A 19,923-nucleotide genomic window follows, 5' to 3' on the forward strand; every position below is an offset into this window, starting at 1 on the left:
GATACACTATTTCTGCCTCTCAGCTGGGAGAGACTGTCTTCATGGGCAAACCCAGCAGCAATACAACAGGGCAGCAGGCACTGCCCAGCCCCTCCCTGGTTTGGCTGCCTTCTCAGGAGGCTCTGGCCAGCCAGTCAGGCTTTGACTGGGGGACACCAAGTTGCCATCATGGTCTGGCCTTGACTTTCCCACTTTATAAAATGCCCTTGTGCCCCTGACTTGATTCCTAGGGTCCTGAAATACTTAAAACCAGAAAAAAGAATAGGTATTTCAGGCTTAAACTGCATCTCTAACATCAAGTAAAATGAGAATTTAAGTCTCACTACTCTTTGAGCCAGCTACTCTTACCCTGTCATAAAGGTAGAATAGCAGACACTCAGAAAAATTAGTCTACCCAAAGATCATCAAGTTAGGAGGAAAGCCAGACTCCAAAGCCTGGACCTATATGCTTCTGAGTCCATCTAACCAGGAGTGGCTAGGTTCAGAGAATTTTTTTTTTTAATCACTTTCCACTTTTAGCTAGCAAGTCTCAATGGCTGACAGTGACATCATTTACCTCCAACTTTAACAGTGACCAACTACAGTTGGGTGTAGGCCAGCTAGCAGGACCAATGTAAACAAGGAGGATGTTAGATACTGCTGGATTTCCAAGTCATCAGTGCCAGGCATTCCAAACTCTCACTGGCCACAAGAAAGCAGAAAGACCAAGATCACTGGGAGCTAAACTGAGAAGACTAGGTGGGTGCTTTCAGTCATCTCCTTAGTGGACTTCCAAGGGATCACCAGAGTTTAAAGAGCATGAGGCCTCCCTAAAACACCCTTCTCAGTCTTGAATAAGAGGGAACAAAAGACTAAACCAAAAGAATATGGAGGTAGAAGGGGCAGACAAGGTAATGTAACCCATTTACTCAAACCAGAGAAACCCTGGGAACAGTACCTGACTAGGCCAAGGCTAAATAAGATGATGCCGGAAAGCAACTTTGTATCGTCCAGCCACTTCTGGAACGAAGAATGCAACCATGGTCAAACTTCCAGACAGGGGCCACTCTAGTGCAGCTCACCCCAGGATGCTCTTGTCTCCCTGTTGGACAAGTGCTTGCACAGCTAAAAATCTGAGCTACAGCCATTTATAAGTACTGTGCCAAAATAATTTACAAAGTTAATCCTAAGTCTGACATTTTATTTAAATAGCCCTCAGTGAGAAGAGAGTAGGCCAGTTACTACCCCTTCATTGCAAAATCATGTAACCAAACCAAGGAGAGTAAGTGCACCCAGCAGCCAGCCAGTCATGTGATGTGTGAGGTGCCTCTCAGTGGGGGCGGCCACGACCACGGCCCCGGCCAGCTGCCGGGGGAGCATCCACAGTCGAGCGAGGGTTCTTGATGGTTTCATCTACAGACACAATCAGGCATGCAGCCTCAGAGGCTGCTGTCAGGGCATTGATCCGCACCATAGCTGGCTCCCACACGAAAGTCTCAAAGTTGTCAGCAATGTCCTCGTTGTTGATATCTACCCCATACCATGTGCCCCCCTGAAAGAGCAAAAAAGAAAGGAGGTAATATGGAACTGCACTCAACTTTCCTCTTGTAAACTGGTACTCTAAGACACTGCTAGGAACCCTCAGACTGTCTGAACTTGGTGGCATTTCCCCGAAGAGTACTGCATCTTCCTGTGGCAGCATGTCAGGAACCTGGGAACACCCCTACTCCCGCCAACTCCTCCCTTTAACCCTGGACATACCAAACCAGACCTCTGGGATCTCCTCCCAGGCAAGCTGTTGTGCTTTGGGGTGGCCCCATCCTCAGGTCACCTGAGGACTATACATATATCAAACAATGAGATCTCAAGATAAACAAGAATAACAAAACTACTATCCAATCTCTCATCTCATTGCTTCAATTAAGCCCAATTTTATAGATGAAGAAAGGGAGACACAGAGTTAAAGTGACTTCAAGCAAAAGTCCTAATACAAGCCAGAAGCAGGGTCATTCACTCGGTGCTGAGCAATTAACAAACCTATCTATTTAATAAATGAAGAAGTTTAACTCTCAGAAAGGTTGAAGTAATTAGCCCAAGGTCACACTTGGTGGTGAAGGCCCAGCAAGGCCACAGGTCAGCAAGGCTCTGGAAAGCTTCACCACCATACTGATAAGCCCACTCCCTGTGGTCAGTGCATGCTTCCAGGAAGGTGCCTGCAGGGTTCCTCCTGTGGCTCCATGAGGAGCAATCATACTCTTGGCAGAAGCAATGAAGAAACCCTGGATCCCCAGTGCTGGCACCATGGCTTTCCCTCTGCCCTCAGAGAAGGCAGTTGGTCAGGCAGACAGGCTGGGTGGAGTTGCAGCCTATCTCCTGGGCCAAGCATGCACAGCTTAAGTAAGCACAGTTCACATTCAGAATCTAGCCCCACCAACCCAAACCCTGAACCCTGGGGAGAGAAAGGACCCACCTGGGCATGCCGAGCCCGTAGCTTGTTGAGAATGTTTGTGGCATCAAAGCCAGCATTGTCACACAGCTGGCGTGGGATAATCTCCAAAGCCTTGGCATACGCCCCAATCAACAGCTGCTGTTTTCCAGGAATGGTCCTTGAGTAATCCCGCAGGTACTTGGAGAGCTCCATCTCAATGGCCCCACCACCAGCCACCACTGAATCATTCTGCAGAGATCAGACCACCTCTCAATGTAAGACAGCCCCTGGTTCAGGATTCCATGCTGGGCCACTCAGCAGGTTCCTTTAGCCCAGAAAGAGTGGTTCTTCATTCTTTCCTCTATCCTAAACCCCAGAAGCCCAGACATGGCCCCTCTCTGGAATATCCCAACCTGAGCCTATGGTTTCTATTTTCAAGGTCATCTGCAGCCCAAGGACACTGGAATAATCACAAGAATATCTGACTACATTAACTCCACAGTTTGCTAACAAAAACAAGTATTTTTCTTCTGCTTACTCCATTGCCCAGGCTGGGGTGCAGTGGTGTGATCATAGCTCACTGTAGCCTCCAACTCCTTGGCTCAAGGGATCCTTCCACCTCAGCCTCCCAAGTAGCTAGGACTGACTACAGGTACATGCCACCGTGCCTGGCTGATGTTTTTTTATTTTTGTCAAGACAAGGTCTCACTATGTTGCCTAGGCTGGTGTCAAACTCTTGGCCTCCAGACCCTCCCACCTCCGCCTCCTAAAGTGCTAGAATTACAGGTGTGAGCCACCATGCCTGGCTAAAAGAACAAGTCTTAGCTTTCAAGGCAGAATGACCTACTTTTTGAGAAACTGAGGCTCAGTTTCTCTACCATTTGTGGGGCAAATCAGGGCTCCCCACACCACCCACGAAAGGGCAGGTTATATAATAGAGAAGGAATCACCACAGAAATCCAAGGTCTGATCAGCTAGGGAGATAGGATAGAGTAGGCTGTGAAGGCAGGAGGCCATCAGCCCAGTACCTTGATGGCTCTCCTGACGATCATGATGGCATCATGCAGGGACCGCTCTGTCTCCTCCATAAACTGCTCAGCACCACCACGGAGGATGAAGGTACATGTCTTGGCCTTGGGGCAGCCAGTAAAAAAATTGTACCTATGCCCAGGATTAAACAGTACACACATGAACTCGTCTGCCACCATCCTGCTGTATTGTCCTCACTGCCAGCCCTTCTAACACTCAGCAGCCGCTCTGACATTCTTCACTCAGACTGCCCAATCCCAACCTTATAGACATTTTCTTGGAAAGGTCTGCAGCTGTACTACTAGGGCATAAAGGATTGTGGAGTTAAAACTTTAGACCTTCCTGTAATGTTATATATATCTGAGCTCTTTATGACCCAAAGGCAACACTTTGTAAAAGGAAGAGTACAAGCTGTATATCATGGCTGAAAGATGGCAGAAGGTCAGACTCAGGCAGGTTTGTGAGCTCAGCCTGGGCCCACGGCTTACCTCTCGCCTCCAATTTGGGTTTCTTCAAACACCTGGCATCGACCCAGCACATCTGCTGACAGAGCATTCACACTGGTCTGGATTGAGCCTCCACAGGCCTAGGGAGCAAAGAAGGCAAGATCCAGCAGTGAAGGTTCCCAAGGCCAGGTAGCTTCCTGCCACCTTGTCTTAGAGCCAATTCCCATGCATGCCCCCAGAGCCTCTGCAATGGATAACCCGCCCTTTCCCGTGACTTCTAGGCAACCCTTCCCTCTCTCTGAAAGAGCAAAAAACAAAATAGAACCAAAACACATCAAACAGAACAAGTTAAAAGGAGACAGGGACACCTTCAATTCAGCTTATACTCCCAACCCTAAACTAGGGTGGCTTTGGGTCCAGCAATTGAACTCAGGAGTGGTACTTTAAATCTAAAAGTATCTTTTGTGTGATGCTCATGAAAGGGAAGAAATCTGGCTGGAAATATCAATATTTGAGCTTTTCCAGCTAATCATAAGCACTACTGCTAGGTTCTCTCACAAACCATATTTCTGGACTTGTTTTGCTTACACCAGGCATCCCCAAACTTTTTACACAGGGGGCCAGTTCACTGTCCCTCAGACTGTTGGAGGGCTGACACATACTGTGCTCCTCTCACTGACCACCAATGAAAGAGGTGCCCCTTCCTGAAGTGCGGCGGGGGGCCAGATAAATGGCCTCAGGGGGCCGCATGCGGCCCGTGGGCCATAGTGTGGGGACGCCTGGCTTAGACTAAAGCAGTTTGTGCTACTGGGCACACACACATGGAAATGGAGTGCTTCCTGGAAAAAAGAGACTTAAAAGAAAACAGGGCTCAATTCACACGCCAACCTGACAGTACACTCTTTTATACCAAGGGTCAGTGAAAACCCTTCAGGGCCACAAAGGCCAAGAAACAGGCTGTGAAAATCTGGTTACCATCATTGTCCTCTTCAGATCCTCCTCAGGTACTCGGCCAGCACAGAACATGTCCCTGTCAGCGAAGTATTGGGTGGCCACATCCCCAATGGGGAGTTTGGACAAGACAACTTTGGCTCCAGAATGATAGATCTTCTCTAACTTGTCATAGAGAATGTTCCACTCAGCATCAACAATCGCCTGATAATCCTGGAGACCCAGAAAAGGATGAGAATGCTTTGGGGTGAAAGTTGACATATATGGTAGGGTAAAATATAGCCATCTGCCCCCCGCAAATAAAACATCCTGATTTATCTGGGAATTAAGAGGGATAAACAGAATAGCCACTCCTCAGTTCAAGCAAACAAGGACCCTGTGAGATGACTTAGGAATCACCTGAAACCCCCTAACACGAAAGCAGAAAGTAACCCCAAGGCTGAGAACCAGAGCTGGTGCTGTCAAGATGTGAGAAACAGTTTAACCTGGCTGAGTTCTAGCCTCTTCTGAGGTGCTGTACTCATGGAGTTCCCAACAGTTAAGAGCCCTTTGGCTGGGCACAGTGACTCATGCCTGCCATCACAGAACTTTGGGAGGCCAAGATGGGGGGATCACCTGAGATCAGTAGTTCAAGACCAGCCTGGCCAAGATGACGAAACCCCAACTCTACTAAAAATACAAAAAACCAATTAGCTGGCCATGGTGGCACATGCCTGTAATCCCAGCTACCCAGAAGGCTGAGGCAGAAGAATCGCTTGAACCTAGGAGGCGGAGGAAGTAGTGAGCTGAGATTGCACCACTGCACTCCAGCCTGGGCAACAAAGACAGACTCCATCTCGAAGGAAAAATAAAGATTCCTTTCCCAAGAACTGCTCAAAGGTGGGTGACATGGCTACCTCCAGAAGTAGCCTGGGTAATAGCAACAATGAGAGCACACCTGTCTCTGCACCATGAGGTCTAGTCTAGAAGAGGAGAAACTCACACCTGTGCCAATAAGAGGAACCAAAATACCAGCAGGCTATGTAGCTAGAGAGGCCCTGCCAACCCCCTCCTCAGGGCCAGACCATATTTCAACAGGTCTTTCCTATCCAAATTTCCTCAGGTCAAGATCACTCAGGGAGAACATAGAGTATAGCAAGAAGTGGGCCTAGTATTTAGACATCAATATTGAGGGGGGCAGGAAGAGAAAGGGACCCAAACCAGCCATGAAGACCCAGGGTTCCAGCTCAGAAAGTTGCCCATTTCCATGCCCCCACCAACTGGTGGGCCCACCTACCTCAACTGTGTGGACTCTTATCTCAGCATTATCTTTCTCAGCTTTCAACTCAAGCTCAACATTCAAAAGGGCAATCTTCGGATTGTGGTACTTTTTGGGTTGCATTTCAAACCCAGCATAAGAGAAAGTCTTCTTGAATGCAACACCAGCTACCAGCTGAGAATCCTGTTTTAAAAAAACAAACAATTTAACAGTTTGGTATTAACATGAAATAAAATCAAGCTAGTTGTTTGCTGGATAGTGCTTATCCATTCCTGTGAACCCGAGTTAATCATGTCTTTATTCATTGTTCTAACAAAGCCTTTCTGTTATCATAAAATCTGAGACAAATCAATTTTAAAAAAACATATTGTTTCAGGTATCCCTTTAATATAAGGAAAATCATCTGGTTAGCAGAGGCAAAACATGATAAAGGCCTACTGGGCTATCCTCCAAGACTGGCCTCTGCAGCAATAGCCATTGGATAATGCTATACATGTTTACATAAACATGCCAGAAGAGGAGCCAGATGTTAACAAATAAGGTAGAAGCAGTGCAATGCTATCCCCTTTCTTCTATGCCCCAACTCCCAAATCTCAAGTCTCCTCCTGCACACCTCCACGTATGTATTTAACAAATGTAGGACAATCTGGGGAAAACACAAGTGTGGGTTAGAGTCCCTGGCTTTCTTGTCAGATGACATTATTAGTTCTGATTTCTAGTTTAGTGGATGCCAATCTAATCTCAAGCATTTATGGAAGCAGGAAGGCCCAAGAGAAAATGAAAAATTGCTACTAAAGCAGTTTACACACAAAGATTCACACAAACTAGCAGTGGCTGCATATGGGGCAGGGGTAGTTCATGAAACACTTTTAACTTTAGGCCTCTTCACAGTTTGAAATATGTATATCTATTCAAGATGAATGAAAGAAGGGAGAGCTTAACAATATCACTTAGGAGAAAACAGTGAACTGAAAAATCCCTTACAGTTGTATTAATTGGGAGGTCATTGATAATTTATTTGAGCTAGTCCTACTACCTCCCCACCACCCACTGACAAAGAGAACCTGGGATTCTGAAAATCATCAGTCCCATTTTCTATTCTGCTAACAAATAATATCCACACAGGTTACCAAGTTTATTTACAGTCACAGCCTCTAACGGCAGTATGGGAAGTAGAATGTCTCACCTCCTGCCTAACATGCATTCTCTTTACTCCTGTAATGAGCACCCTTCTGCCATATGAAGCTGTCTGAAGGGTCAATATGAAAGCAAGAGCTGTCTAGGAAGACCACAGCAGGCTTACCTCAAGGGCTCCACCCTGTACCTTCTTGATTCCAATCATTTTAAGCTGCAGCAAATCATCAAGCATCATCACTGCATCCACCACCATCTTAGCAAAGAAAGCTTTCTGCTGGGAGATTAGCTTGGAGCTCAGAGCGGTCATGGCACACTTCTCCAGCAGCTTCCTCTGCTCCCTGGGACACAAGGGCAGAATCTGCATCAGGTCTTGAAAACCTAACCCCTCCTATCTGATTATATTACAGTGTGGAGGTAGTTCCCTTCCAGTCTCTAAACTCAGCCCCCTCCAACTTCACCTTCTGTATCTTTAGGGCAGATTATCAGTGACAGATGGTGACTTCAAAGATCTCATATGTGTCAGCTTTTAAACTATGGTCGACAGCTTCTTTTGTGCTCTGTAGGCTGAAGCACAGCCAAGGGTCTGGCATGAGCCAAATAGCCCTACGCACATATTGGGATTGCAGCATGCTTCTGCATCCAATTTGGCCACAGGAAGTCAGTTAAGGTTCTGACAAATGCCTGGTTTGGTGGCTCGCACCTGTAATCCCAGCATTTTGGGACGCGGAGGTGGGAGATCACTTGAGCCCAGGAGTTCAAGACCAGCCTGGGCAATATGAGACTGTCTCTTTAAAAAAAAAAAAATGACCACTACAGACTTACACTTTATCTGCCTTCTTCACAGTCACAGCAATCTCTTTGATCTTGTTAACTGCCTGCCAAGAACAAAAGTTGAATGAGTCTTTCATGCTAAAGACAAACTGCTGAAGTGGACCCCAATCTCTCATTAGTCCTGAGTCTACTTACTCCCAAATCCTAAGCATTTCTACTCTACAGCTGAAACAACACTTCTAGGTCTTGTAACTGCTCAGAAAAATGTAAACCTCTATAGTTCAGAAAATTCCAAAAGTCAGAAACGTAGAGTGGGTATTTAATTCTGAAGAATCAGGATGCTTCCAAGATTTCACTCTGGGTCTGCAGGTAACACACTACAACAAATGAGTGGAAACAGCTGTGACACAAGATTAAGCCAAACCTAGTTTACTAAAAATACCTATGAAAACTTCTAGCACTTTATATATTAGTTACATATAAAATACACATACAAATACATAAACTTTTTATCTTTTCCAAAGTATTCCTCATATATTATTTCATTTTAAGGTCACCACTCAAAATAGAGATAGCAAGGAGAGAAAGTAAGGCCTTAGAGAGAGTAAATGATTTGCCCCCAGATCACAAATGAAGGTTAGAGGGCAAATAATAACTAGGTCTCAATATGCACCATGAGGTACTTGACAAAAACAAAAACTAGACCTTACTAAGAAACATCATGGTCTGCCAGGCTAACTCTAACCTGAGGCTTAATGAGGTTAAGTAATCTACCTCATCAAATAGCTACAGAATGGTAGAACTGAGATTACTAGGGAGACAACAGAAAATGTCTAAAATACCCTGTTCCCCAGTCCCTCCACACTCCAGGAAAGAGTACTGCCATACCAGCTGGGTGGCTGTGCGGAAAGCTCGAATGATGATCTGGGGGTGTAAACCTTCCTCCACATAGGGTTTCACCTGCTTCAGAAACTCTGCAGCCAGCAAGGTCACTGAAGTGGTGCCATCACCCACCTGGAAGATAATGACAGGAAATACACGTTTTCTGATATTCAAGGAATAAAGCCCTGAAACTCCATTTTTAGGCACACTACCCATTTAAATTGAGTTTTTTTTGTTTTTTTTTTTTGAGTATTGTTTAAATGAATGTCAAGCTTTTTCCGGAAGCACAGGTTTTTGCAACAAGTAGATAAAAGGTAATAGTAGTTAGATACCCATCACATCAAATAGTCCTGGGCTACAAAATTAATTCCCCAGAAAGCTCCATTCTCTAAAGAGGGCTGATATGGACAACCAAATTTTTTTCAGGGTATAAAATCAGACAAATTGATTAAATGAGAACTTACTTGTTATATACAAGGCATTGTGATGAATAAGACAGTCCTTGTCATGCCTATAATACAATGTTTACAAAGTAATCACGGTACCAAGAAGCATGAGATAAACATTCTTTAAGAAGCAAAAAGTGGCTGGGCACGGTGGCTCATGCCTGTAATGCCAGCACTTTGGGAGGCCAAGGCAGGCGAATCACCTGAGGTCAGGAGTTTAAGAGCAGCCTGGCCAACACGGTGAAACCCCGTCTCAAAAAAAAAAAAAAAAAAGCAGCAGCAAAAAGTGAGGCCAGGCACAGTGGCTCACGCCTGTAATCCCAGAACTTTGCGAAGTCAAGGCAGCTGGATCACGAGGTCAGGAGTTTGAGACCAGCCTTGTCAACATTGTGAAACCCCATCTCTACTAAAGATACAAAAAATTAGCCAGGCATGGTGGCGCACACCTGTAATCCCAGCTATTTGGGAGGCTGAGGCAGTAGAATCGCTTGAACCCAGGAGGTAGAAGTTGCACTGAGCCAGTATCATGCCATTGCACTCCAGCCTAGGCAACAGGCGAGACTCTGTCTGGGGGGGAAAAAAAAGGAAGCAAAAAGTGGCTGGGGCAGTGGCTAACGCCTGTAATCCCAGTACTTTGGGAGGCTGAGGCAGGTGGATCATCTGAGATCAGAAGTCTAAGACCAGCCTGGACAACATGGTGAAACCCCTCCTCTACTAAAAATTAAAAAAAAAAAAAATAGCTGGGCATGGTGGCAGGCACCTGTAATCCCAGCTACTCGGGAGGCTGAAGCAGGAGAATCACTTGAACCAAGGAGGCAGAGGTTGCAGTAAGCCAATATCACACCACACGCCACAGCACTCCAGCCTGGGCAAGAGACTCTGTCTCCAAAAAAAAAAAGGCAGCAAAAGGTACTGCAGGAGTTTCTTTCTTTCTTTCTTTTTTAAACAGAGACAGGGTCTTACTATGTTGCCTAGACTGGTATTAAACTCCTGGCCTCAAGCAATCCTCCCACCCTGGCCTCTTAAAGTGCTAGGATTATAGATGTGCGCTACATCTGGCCAGTTTAAAAAAACGTATTTTTCAGCCAAAGTGCACTAAAACAAACCTCCTAGGACCAGCCAAAGTTCTTTATGTTTCAAAAAATATTAGAAGGCCAGGTGCGGTGGCTCATGCCTGTAATCCCAGCACTTTGGGAGGTCTGAGGTCAGGTGTTCGAGGCCAGCCTGGCCAACGTGGTGAAACCCCATCTCTACTAAAAATACAGAAATTAGCCAGGCATGGTGGCAGGCGCCTGCAATCTCAACTACTCAGGAGATGGAAGCAGGAGAATTGCTTGAACCCAGGAGGCGGAGGAGGTTGCAGTGAACTGAGATGACGCTATTGCACTACAGCCTGGGTGACAAGAATGACACCCCCTCTCAAAAAAAAAAAAAACCTACTAGGAATAAGCAGATTGATTACTAGTCTGCTAATCTTTTTTAGATGGTGTTTTGCTGTGATGGGATCCAAATCCTATTTAATGAGGGTGAAAACTTTCAAGAAAATTGGATAACCTCTAAACTGGAAGAAATTTATTTTGGTAAAGATTGGGTCTTGCTGTATTGCCCAGGCTGAGCTTGAACTTCTGGACTAAAGCAATCCTCCTACCCTGGCCTCCTAAAGTGATGAGATATAGGCATGAGCCACTATGCTCAGCCCAGAAATTTATTTTTAACTTCACGTATTATGTTCACTGTGTAAGGTAAGAAATTCTCAAGGGGCAAAAAAAGGTTCCTGTAGAGAAGGGTTTAAGCAGCCAGATTTCTGGACAAAAAGGCATCATTCCCTTGTTGAAGACAACAACAAATCAAATCCAGACTCTTCTCACTTTTTATATACGCTATACCTGTTTTACAGGCTAGTGGGTCCTAATAAACCTTTTAATATAACTTCAGCACATATCTGTAGTATACACATTTTGCAGTACTCTAAAATACAAAACCTACCTGTCAACACATTTATTAATACTCCAGTGTTTTATTTTTAAAAGACAGGTTGGCCAGGCACGGTGGCTCATGCCTGTAATCCCAGCACTTTGGGAGGCTGAGGCGGGTGGATCACAAGGTCAAGATATCGAGACCATCCTGGTCAACATGGTGAAACCCTGTCACTACTAAAAATACAAAAAAAAAAAAAAAAATCAGCTGGGTATGGTGGCGCCTGCCTGTAATCCCAGCTACTCAGGAAGCTGAGGCAGGAGAATTGCTTGAACCCGGGAGGCGGAGGTTGCGGTGAGCCAAGATTGCGCCATTGCACTCCAGCCTGGGTAACAAGAGCAAAACTCCGTCTCAAAAAAAAAATAAAATAAAATAAAAATAAAAGACAGGTTAGCTAATGCCATGAATTTTAAACTTGAAAAATTGTTATAAGGATAAATCTTACCATCAGTTAAAAATAAAAAGCCAGGCTGGGCGCGGTGGCTCATGCCTGTAATCCCAGCACTTTGGGAGGCTGAGGCGGGTGGATCACGAGGTCAAGAGATGGAGACCATCCTGGTCAACATGGTGAAACCCTGTCTCTACTAAAAAAAAAAAATACAAAAAATTAGCTGGGCATAGTGGCGCGTGCCTGTAATCCCAGCTACTCAGGAGGCTGAGGCAGGAGAATTGCCTGAACCCAGAAGGCGGAGGTTGCGGTGAGCTGAGATCGTGCCACTGCACTCCAGCCTGGGTAACAAGAGCGAAACTCTGTCTCAAAAATAAAAAATAAATAAATAAAAAATAAATAAAAAGCCTGGTGTGGTGGAGAATGCCAGTAGTTCCAATGACTAAGGAAGCTGAGGTGAGAAGAGGCTTGAGCCCAAGAGTTCAAGGCCAACCTGAGCAACATAGTAAGACCCTATCTCTTAAACAAAAGGCAGATTGGAAGCCTTAGTTAACAGCCCCATTTTTATAACAGATGAGAGGTCAAACTATTTAACCTAGCAACTCACACAAATGACAGTCCACAAGCTGTTAAGATCTCAGGCAATAGACTTATATCTAAAGACTGTTGCTGCTAGATGTAATGAAATAGTATGAATTTTAAGAGACTATTAATTCTAAATACTTTTATAAGCATGTATTACTTATAAAATTAAAATTTTATACATGTAATAAAATACAAATTTAAGAGAGGATAACTAAGGAGCAAGCATGTGTTTCAACCTCCGTTTAAACACACGACTATTTTCCTACCTCAGCATCTTGGGATTTGGCAATGTCCACCAAAGTCTTTGCTGCAGGATGGACAACATCAAGAAGTTTCAGAATTGTGGCCCCATCATTAGAAATTGTTGCTTTGCCTTAAAAGAAACAAACACAAATATAAAGCCCCTTTCTTAAATGCTGTCTTCTAGTTGAACCTAGAGCCCATGTACACTTTACTGGCACGGGGCAGAGGGGATCATAGCAGGGCTTAAGGGAAAGGATACCAATCTGATCTTTTTATACAGTGTTAGCTCTGTACACAAAAGGTCTAAAATCACAAGCTTTTGAAGATCAGACTCCCAATTTTCCTTGAAGAGCAATACAGCTCAACTGGATACAGAAAATATTTTTTAAATAAAAGTAACCACTTAGACATTCTTACCACAGTTGACGCTCTCACACATCAATTAATATACCAAGGTATAGGCCGGGCGCGGTGGCTCAAGCCTGTAATCCCAGCACTTTGGGAGGCCGAGGCGGGTGGATCACAAGGTCGAGAGATCGAGACCATCCTGGTCAACATGGTGAAACCCTGTCTCTACTAAAAATACAAAAAAATTAGCTGGGCATGGTGGCACGTGCCTGTAATCCCAGCTACTCAGGAGGCTGAGGCAGGAGAATTGCCTGAGCCCAGGAGGCGGAGGTTGCGGTGAGCCAAGATCGCGCCATTGCACTCCAACCTGGGTAACAAAAGCGAAACTCCGTCTCAAAAAAAAAAAAAAAAATATACCAAGGTATAAAGAAGAATTTTCCTGTCTTGATAAATGGAAGTGACCACAGGAACCTCCAGATGCTTCTATTTCATGTTACGAGGCCACGTCTCCCTATGAGGCAACGGGCTTCTGAGCCTAGGTTCTCTCATATATTCCCACACGGGCTCAGCAGTCAAAACAACATAAGAAATGGAACTGCTTCAGAGTGAGTCATCTTTCAATTATCTTAAAAGCAGTGGGATTTCTGATGCCAAGCTATACTAGTCCCAAATACCCGACACGAGCCTCCTCTCCTGCACATAAGCCTGAGGAGCTCTGTAGACTTACCTCTGCCATCCACAATAAGCTTGTCCATGCCACGAGGACCCAAGGTGGTTCTTACAGCCTCAGCAATCACCTGGCAGGCACTGATGTTACTCACAAGCTGGGGGATGCCTTGGGAGCTATCAGTCCCCTCTTTCAACAGGATAACTGGCGTGGGCTAGAAAAGAAAGAGAAATTAACTGCTTTTAATACTCATCTATTATAATGAGACTGGCAGGGGGAAAAGGAAAATTCTCCCATCTCTCCCTTAACAGAATTATCTAGAGGTCTTTTTTTTTTTTTTTTTTTTTTGAGACGGAGTTTTCGCTCTTGTTACCCAGGCTGGAGTGCAATGTCGTGATCTCGGCTCACCGCAACCTCCACCTCCTGGGTTCAGGCAATTCTCCTGCCTCAGCCTCCTGAGTAGCTGGGATTACAGGCACATGCCACCATGCCCAGCTAATTTTTTGTATTTTTAGTAGAGACGGGGTTTCACCATGTTGACCAGGATGGTCTCGATCTCTTCACCTCGTGATCCACCTGCCTCGGCCTCCCAAAGTGCTGGGATTACAGGCTTGAGCCACCGCGCCCAGCTGGAGGTCTTTTTAAACAACATTCCCCCAACTGTCTACCACATGCATTCCCCAACCAGCCTTTACCTCCAGTGACACTATCAAATTTAGCATACACTGCAGGTATGCTAGACAGGAAAATAGTTTGAGAAGCACTGCCCTAGTCTAAAAGAATGAATCATGAGTTCTCTAATGCCCAGCTAAATGACCATGGCCTTTTCAATTTCTGACCTCACTCCCTGTGCTGAGGAATTAGGTCACAACTCAGGAGGAAGAGGCAGACCCTGCTAAGTGTTCATCCCACAGCAAAACATCCACTTGTCTGTGTTACAGCTCAATCTTAGAGAAGCAGATGGGGCACTGATGCAAAATGCAAGATGCCAAGAGCTTGAGGTGTTGTCCTGGAGATGCCTAGGCAGTCAGTGATGTTCAGCTGGAGTGTAGGAAACAGGCAGAGAAACAAACAGCACCTTCGCCTTGTTTTGAAAAATGATGGCAAATCTAATTCATATAACAACATTTCCATCTCTCATGCTAGCTCAATAAAGCTTCTGTGTGACTACTTTCCAATCAGATACTCCAAAGAAGTTTTTCTTTCTATATTGCATTGGTCTCCAGAACATTCCCTATCCCTATAAGGGCTTCATTAGCAGACCTGCTTTAGAAAATCTGAGAAACAGGGATATTTGCTTGTTTTAAAGGGCCTGGTCAGATATCTTTGCTCCAGTGACCAAGCACAGAGAGTAATTTCTCAGCTTAGCAAATCAGAGTACTTTCTCTCTGCATTCAAATCTGAGCCTTCAGAGACGAGTCCACTAACTATATCCAGTCTTCTCATGGGTTTCTAATTTTGTGTGTGACGTAGAACGTAGGAAGGATAAATAATACTTCAAAACTTTTATTGTCTTATTAAATTTGTTGCTAGACTATAAAAATTTATTTCTTACTGTGGAATGCAACAAAAAGTTTGAAAGCCATTGCCTAGTCCTTAGAGGTACATGAAATGTCTGGGCAAGGAAGGCACGGCAAAGTACAGGACTGTCCCAGTCTAACAATGAGGAGTAAGGAATTCCTGCCAAAGACAGAGTCTAACCACCCATGAGGCTGATTCCTTATTAGCTGGTCAATTCCTTAAAAAGCTCAACTCTTTTAGCCAGTGCAGCTGGAGGGTAGAAAGCAAGAGGAAGACTGGAATAAAGCAGAAGAGGCAGGCTGGAACCAGATCACATACACACTTGTAGACACACTTGGTGAGGAATTCAGATTTCATCACTACAAAGGAAAGCCCTGGGAAGCTTTCAGCAGAGGAATGGCTTACTGTGATTCACATAAGAACAAAAACCACTGTAGAAAAAAAGAGGATCGCTGGAGTTCACGGAGTTTAAGACCAGCCTGGGGAACATGGCAACACCCTGTCTACAAAAAGAAAATGAAAGATACCCAATAAACTCTATGGAATAAGAGAGTGGGGGAAATTTATTATTCATTTTATTTATACACACACACATATATTTTGTTTGTTTATAGAGACCTTCAAAGTTACTGCAAATTAATCATTATATACTTTTTATATTTCTAAGAGACAGGGTCTTGCTCTACCACCCACACTGGAGTGCAGTGGTGAGATCATAGCTTTCAGTAAGCTCAAGCCTCCTAAGCAGCTGGGCCCCAAGGCAGGTGCTACCACACATGGCTGTTTTGCTTCTTATTTTTGTAGAGATGGGGGTCTTGCCATGTTGCCCAGGCTGGTCTGGCCTCAAACAATCCTCCGGCCTCAGACTCCTAAAGCACTAAGATTACAGGCATGAGGCACCACGCTGGGCCCTCATTAAATTTTTTTAAATGCTTGTCAAATAATCATACATTACTCATTTTACTTTTTAATTTAGAAAGAATGCTTGTCCTTGGCCAGGCGCAGTGGCTCACACCTGTAATCCCAGCACTTTGGGAGGCCGAGGCAAGCGGATCACGAGGTCAAGAGATCGAGACCATCCAGGCCAACATGATGAAACCCTGTCTCTACTGAAAAATACAAAAAATTAGCTGGGCATGGTGGCGCGCGACCGTAGTTCCAGCTGCTCAGGAGGCTGAGGCAGGAGAATTGCTTGAACACAGGAGACGGAGGTTGCAGCGAGCCACGATCGCACCACTGCACTCCAGCCTGGCGCCTGGTGACACAGTGAGACTCTGTCTCCGAAAAGAAAAAAAGAATGCTTGTCATGTAAACCCCTACATTTGGGGTCAGGCATCAACTGAAGGAAAAATTCCTTCCTTTTGCTGGAGTGTATCAGGTCTGGTAGCAAGAAATGGCTTCTCTATACTCCAGCATTCTTTCTGGTCCTTCAGCTAGCCCAGTCCCTGGCACCTTCTGCAAGGGAAAGATGTGTGTCCTGAAAGGCCCCACCATCTCCCAGTCCTGCTAAATCATTCCTTATGGCAGCCCCAAGTCCTCTCTGGCCCACCCCTGCCACGGATGGGGTCTTATACCTTAAATCAAAAACCAGCGTAGAGTCCTAACCACTTCCTATCACCTTCGACAGGTTCTTTCCCCTCCTTAACAGGTTAACTTATCCAATGCTTTTGTACACTTCTCACCTCAACCTGCAAAGTGTACCCACATTTAAAATAGTCACTCTTTCATCTTACACCAAAACCACTTTCTTACCACCAGGCCAGCAATTCCTCAAGGCCCAATTCTTCCAATAAGTTTTCTCTACAGCAATAAACAGGGACATCTGAACAGGGAATCCTGTAACTTTCTCTTCACCTCCCCTTGCTCACAACTTTTGTATCACCATCCATCTTAAGCATAAGCTTTCCAAAGACAAGGACCAGAATAACCTTAATTTGAAGAGTGTCAAGATTGGCCACACATGAAGCAATATTCAGCAACTCTGGGGGCTGAAAATCCAACTGCTATTTGAAAGTGCTTGACAGCACTGGCCTCTTGACTTTTGCAGGGGAAAAGCACTAGCAGTACAGTAACACTAAATTTACTCAGAGTTCTTAAGTACAAAGCAAGAAGAGCTTGGAAGCAGCTGACCACAGATTCCCCAGGTTCCTTATGCTTTGTAGGCCCTGCAGAAACGGCAGGCTGGGTAGAGGAAAGTGTCTATGGGGTGGAAAAAGTGGCAAAGCAGGACTGAGTCAAGCCAAGGCAAGCAGGATAGGTTCCCTTCTAACAGTTCCCCAGCAGCAGGCACTGTATGGAAAGTCCAGCTTCTGTACCTTAGTAACTTTCAACCTCTCTTTTTTTTATTCCTCTAATAAATAAGAAACAAGTCTAGGCATGGTGACTCATGCCTGTAATCACAGCACTTTGATAGGCCAAGGTGGATGAATCACAAGGTCAGGTGTTCGAGACCAGCCTGGCCAACATGGTGAAACCCCATCTCTACTAAAAATACAAAGATTAGCCAGGCATGCAAGTACACACCTGTAATCCCAGCTACTCGGGAAGCTGAGGCAGGAGAATCGCTTGAACCTAGAAGGCAGAGGTTGCAGTGAGCAGAGATCATGCCACTGCACTCCAGCCTGGGTGACAGAGCAAGACTCTGCCTTGCGGGAAGGAAAAAAAAAAAAAAGAAAAGAAAAGAAACACAAAAGCAGACTCCAGTAATCTGCCACAGGTATCATGAAAGGTTTAGGAATTTCAGCTAATGATCTTCCTCTTCATCCTACTTTAAAACTTTCACTAAGCATTACTAAGCTTAATAGTTTACAAAACAAGAACAAGTGTGTATATGCAGAGGCACACAGCGCTGAACACCTCAAAGGCAAGGACATACATTTTATACAAGTTGTACCAACTTCACAGGACCGACAGGAGGGGACTTTTTCACTTCTCTTTCGATCACAGAAGGACATCAGGGGACAATGAAGACAGGAAGACTCTTGGAGATAGAAGTTTCACATTCCAAAAACGGGGAGGAGATATAAAGAGCCAATACAGCCAGGAAACAGTCAATCTGACAGAGGAGGGATCAGTTTAGGAAAAAGCCAAGCGTGGTAATAACATAAAGCCCCCTTGGTAAGTTTTATCACAGCACAGAGAATGGCGGTTCTGATCCCTAGCTGTGTGAACGTCAACCAAAGCTCTTATAGAACCCTTGGCAGCAGGATGGTCTCATTACAGAGATGAAAGGAAGCAAAACACCACCTTGCCGACTAAGAGCAAATATTTGCTGAGTGCTTACTATCTGCTAGGCACACTGACAAACTGAGAATCAGAAATTAAATAACATGCTCAAAGTCACACAGCTACTAAGTGGCAGAGCTAAGTTACAACCTAAGCATTCAGTGTAGCTCCAGAGCCCTTACTCTCACCTTCTATACTATGCTGCCTCTGCACAGAAGATGAAGACGACTTCGAGAATGAGCAATGCTAGAGACACAAAGGGGAGAGGAAGTACAGTTAAATGCCAATTTCCTTCTACTCTGGGTACAAGTGGGATTCACAGGGCATTTGGTGTGACACCTAAAAGGTGTCAGTCAGCCTCCCTAACAGGACAGGGGGAAGAAGCTGCAGGAAGCAGGAAAAGAACAGCAGATTGGGTCGGATAGGTCAAAATGAATAAGTGAACTGCCAAGTGCACAGAAAGTACTCAGTCAAGGTTTTGCCATCAAAGACCTCCTCGGAAGCTGATCCTGCTCAATAAAAAACCCAGGAGATACCATGGAGGCTTGGGACCCACGGAAAGTATCTGAAGCTCCAGAGAGGGAGAGGAGGGGAGTGGGGAGCAGGGCTGCAGGGAGCACTTTAGGTGGCTCCAAGACTCACAGCAACTCCCTCACACCAAATTTTAAGAAAACGAGACCCAGAATTAGGTGGCCAACTAGAAAAGCCTTTCTAATGTCACCGGAGTCCGAGTCTGGGTCTTCCCACCTCCGATACAGTGTCCCCCATCTGCCCTTCCCGCTCTCCTGGCTGAGAGGTACACCCCCGGCAACCATTAGGGCCTGGTACATTCAGTAGGCACTAAAGACGCGTTTATTTAATAACTGAGCGAGTGAATGAATTAAAAGTACTAGGGGAGGCGTCTGCTTCTCTGCAAGTGACCACAGTGGGTCCCTGGGCGGGCACAATGAGGTCCCCAGTGTGCCGCTGCCGGTTCTAGGAAGCACACGTCTTTAAGGCTCGCAAATCTCAAGGCAGCTCGGGCTTCCAAGCCTGCCTGCCGACCGCGTAGGCACGCCCGACCTGCACTCGTTTCACGCAAGTCCCGGTCATGCGGGGCTCAAAAAGGGGTCCCCGACGTGGGTTCGTGAGCCCGAAGCACCCTGGGACTTGTAGTACCCAACTGGCCCGCCCAGAAACTCCCCTAAAGCCCCAAGCAGCCCTAGCCAACGGCTCCAGAGCCGTGGTCCGGCCAAGCCAGACTGCGGCGGGCCGGGGTCGCCCATTAAGCCGGGGATCTGGGCGAGAACAGAGGCGGCAAGCAAAAGAGGGCCCTACACAGCGGGCCCCGGCCGAGCGGCGCCGGCCACCGACCAGATGGCAGTAGATGGCGACGGATGCGCAAGACGCCACTCACCATCATTTTGGAAGCTTATTCAGCGGCCCGCCACTCTCCCTCTTCTCCGAGACCCGGCCACCGAGCAACCCACAATGCTCCGCGCAATAGAAATACCCAGAAGCTTGGGCCGAGAGAGGAAGAGAACGGACCACTTCCGCCGCTCTATGGTTTGCTGCCACCGAGTCGGTGCGGCTAGAAGGGCCTGAGGCCAGGCTTCGGAGGCGCTGCAGTTAGACGTGTTCATCAAAGGCGGGTAACCGCATT

General features: G+C 45.8%; 1 protein-coding gene across 1 annotated transcript; it reads right to left on the reverse strand.

Moving 5' to 3' along the window:
• Positions 1–1,159: 1,159 nt before the first annotated feature.
• On the reverse strand, positions 1,160–19,797 carry CCT7 (chaperonin containing TCP1 subunit 7). The gene is made up of 12 exons (XM_039474671.2): positions 19,678–19,797; positions 13,596–13,749; positions 12,544–12,650; positions 8,888–9,013; positions 8,051–8,103; positions 7,395–7,566; positions 6,110–6,274; positions 4,858–5,046; positions 3,925–4,022; positions 3,436–3,568; positions 2,450–2,656; positions 1,160–1,531 (listed from the first exon to the last, which is right to left on the reverse strand). Exons 1-12 carry the CDS (start codon positions 19,681–19,683, stop codon positions 1,310–1,312), a joined length of 1,632 nt encoding a protein of 543 aa, XP_039330605.1. The 5' UTR covers positions 19,684–19,797; the 3' UTR covers positions 1,160–1,309.
• Positions 19,798–19,923: the final 126 nt, after the last annotated feature.

This window comes from Saimiri boliviensis, chromosome 1 (assembly GCF_048565385.1).
Source record: "Saimiri boliviensis isolate mSaiBol1 chromosome 1, mSaiBol1.pri, whole genome shotgun sequence".
In the NCBI taxonomy this organism is placed as follows: domain Eukaryota; kingdom Metazoa; phylum Chordata; class Mammalia; order Primates; family Cebidae; genus Saimiri; species Saimiri boliviensis.

Bases quoted from the DNA above. Each gene is read 5' to 3' on its own strand.
- CCT7 (XM_039474671.2), bottom strand. The intron at 7,567-8,050 runs GTAAGTCTGTAG...CTTGTGTCCCAG, and splicing joins GTGAAGAAGGCAGATAAAGT to GGAGCAGAGGAAGCTGCTGG. The intron at 1,532-2,449 runs GTGGGTCCTTTC...TTGCTCTTTCAG, and splicing joins TACGGGCTCGGCATGCCCAG to GGGGGCACATGGTATGGGGT.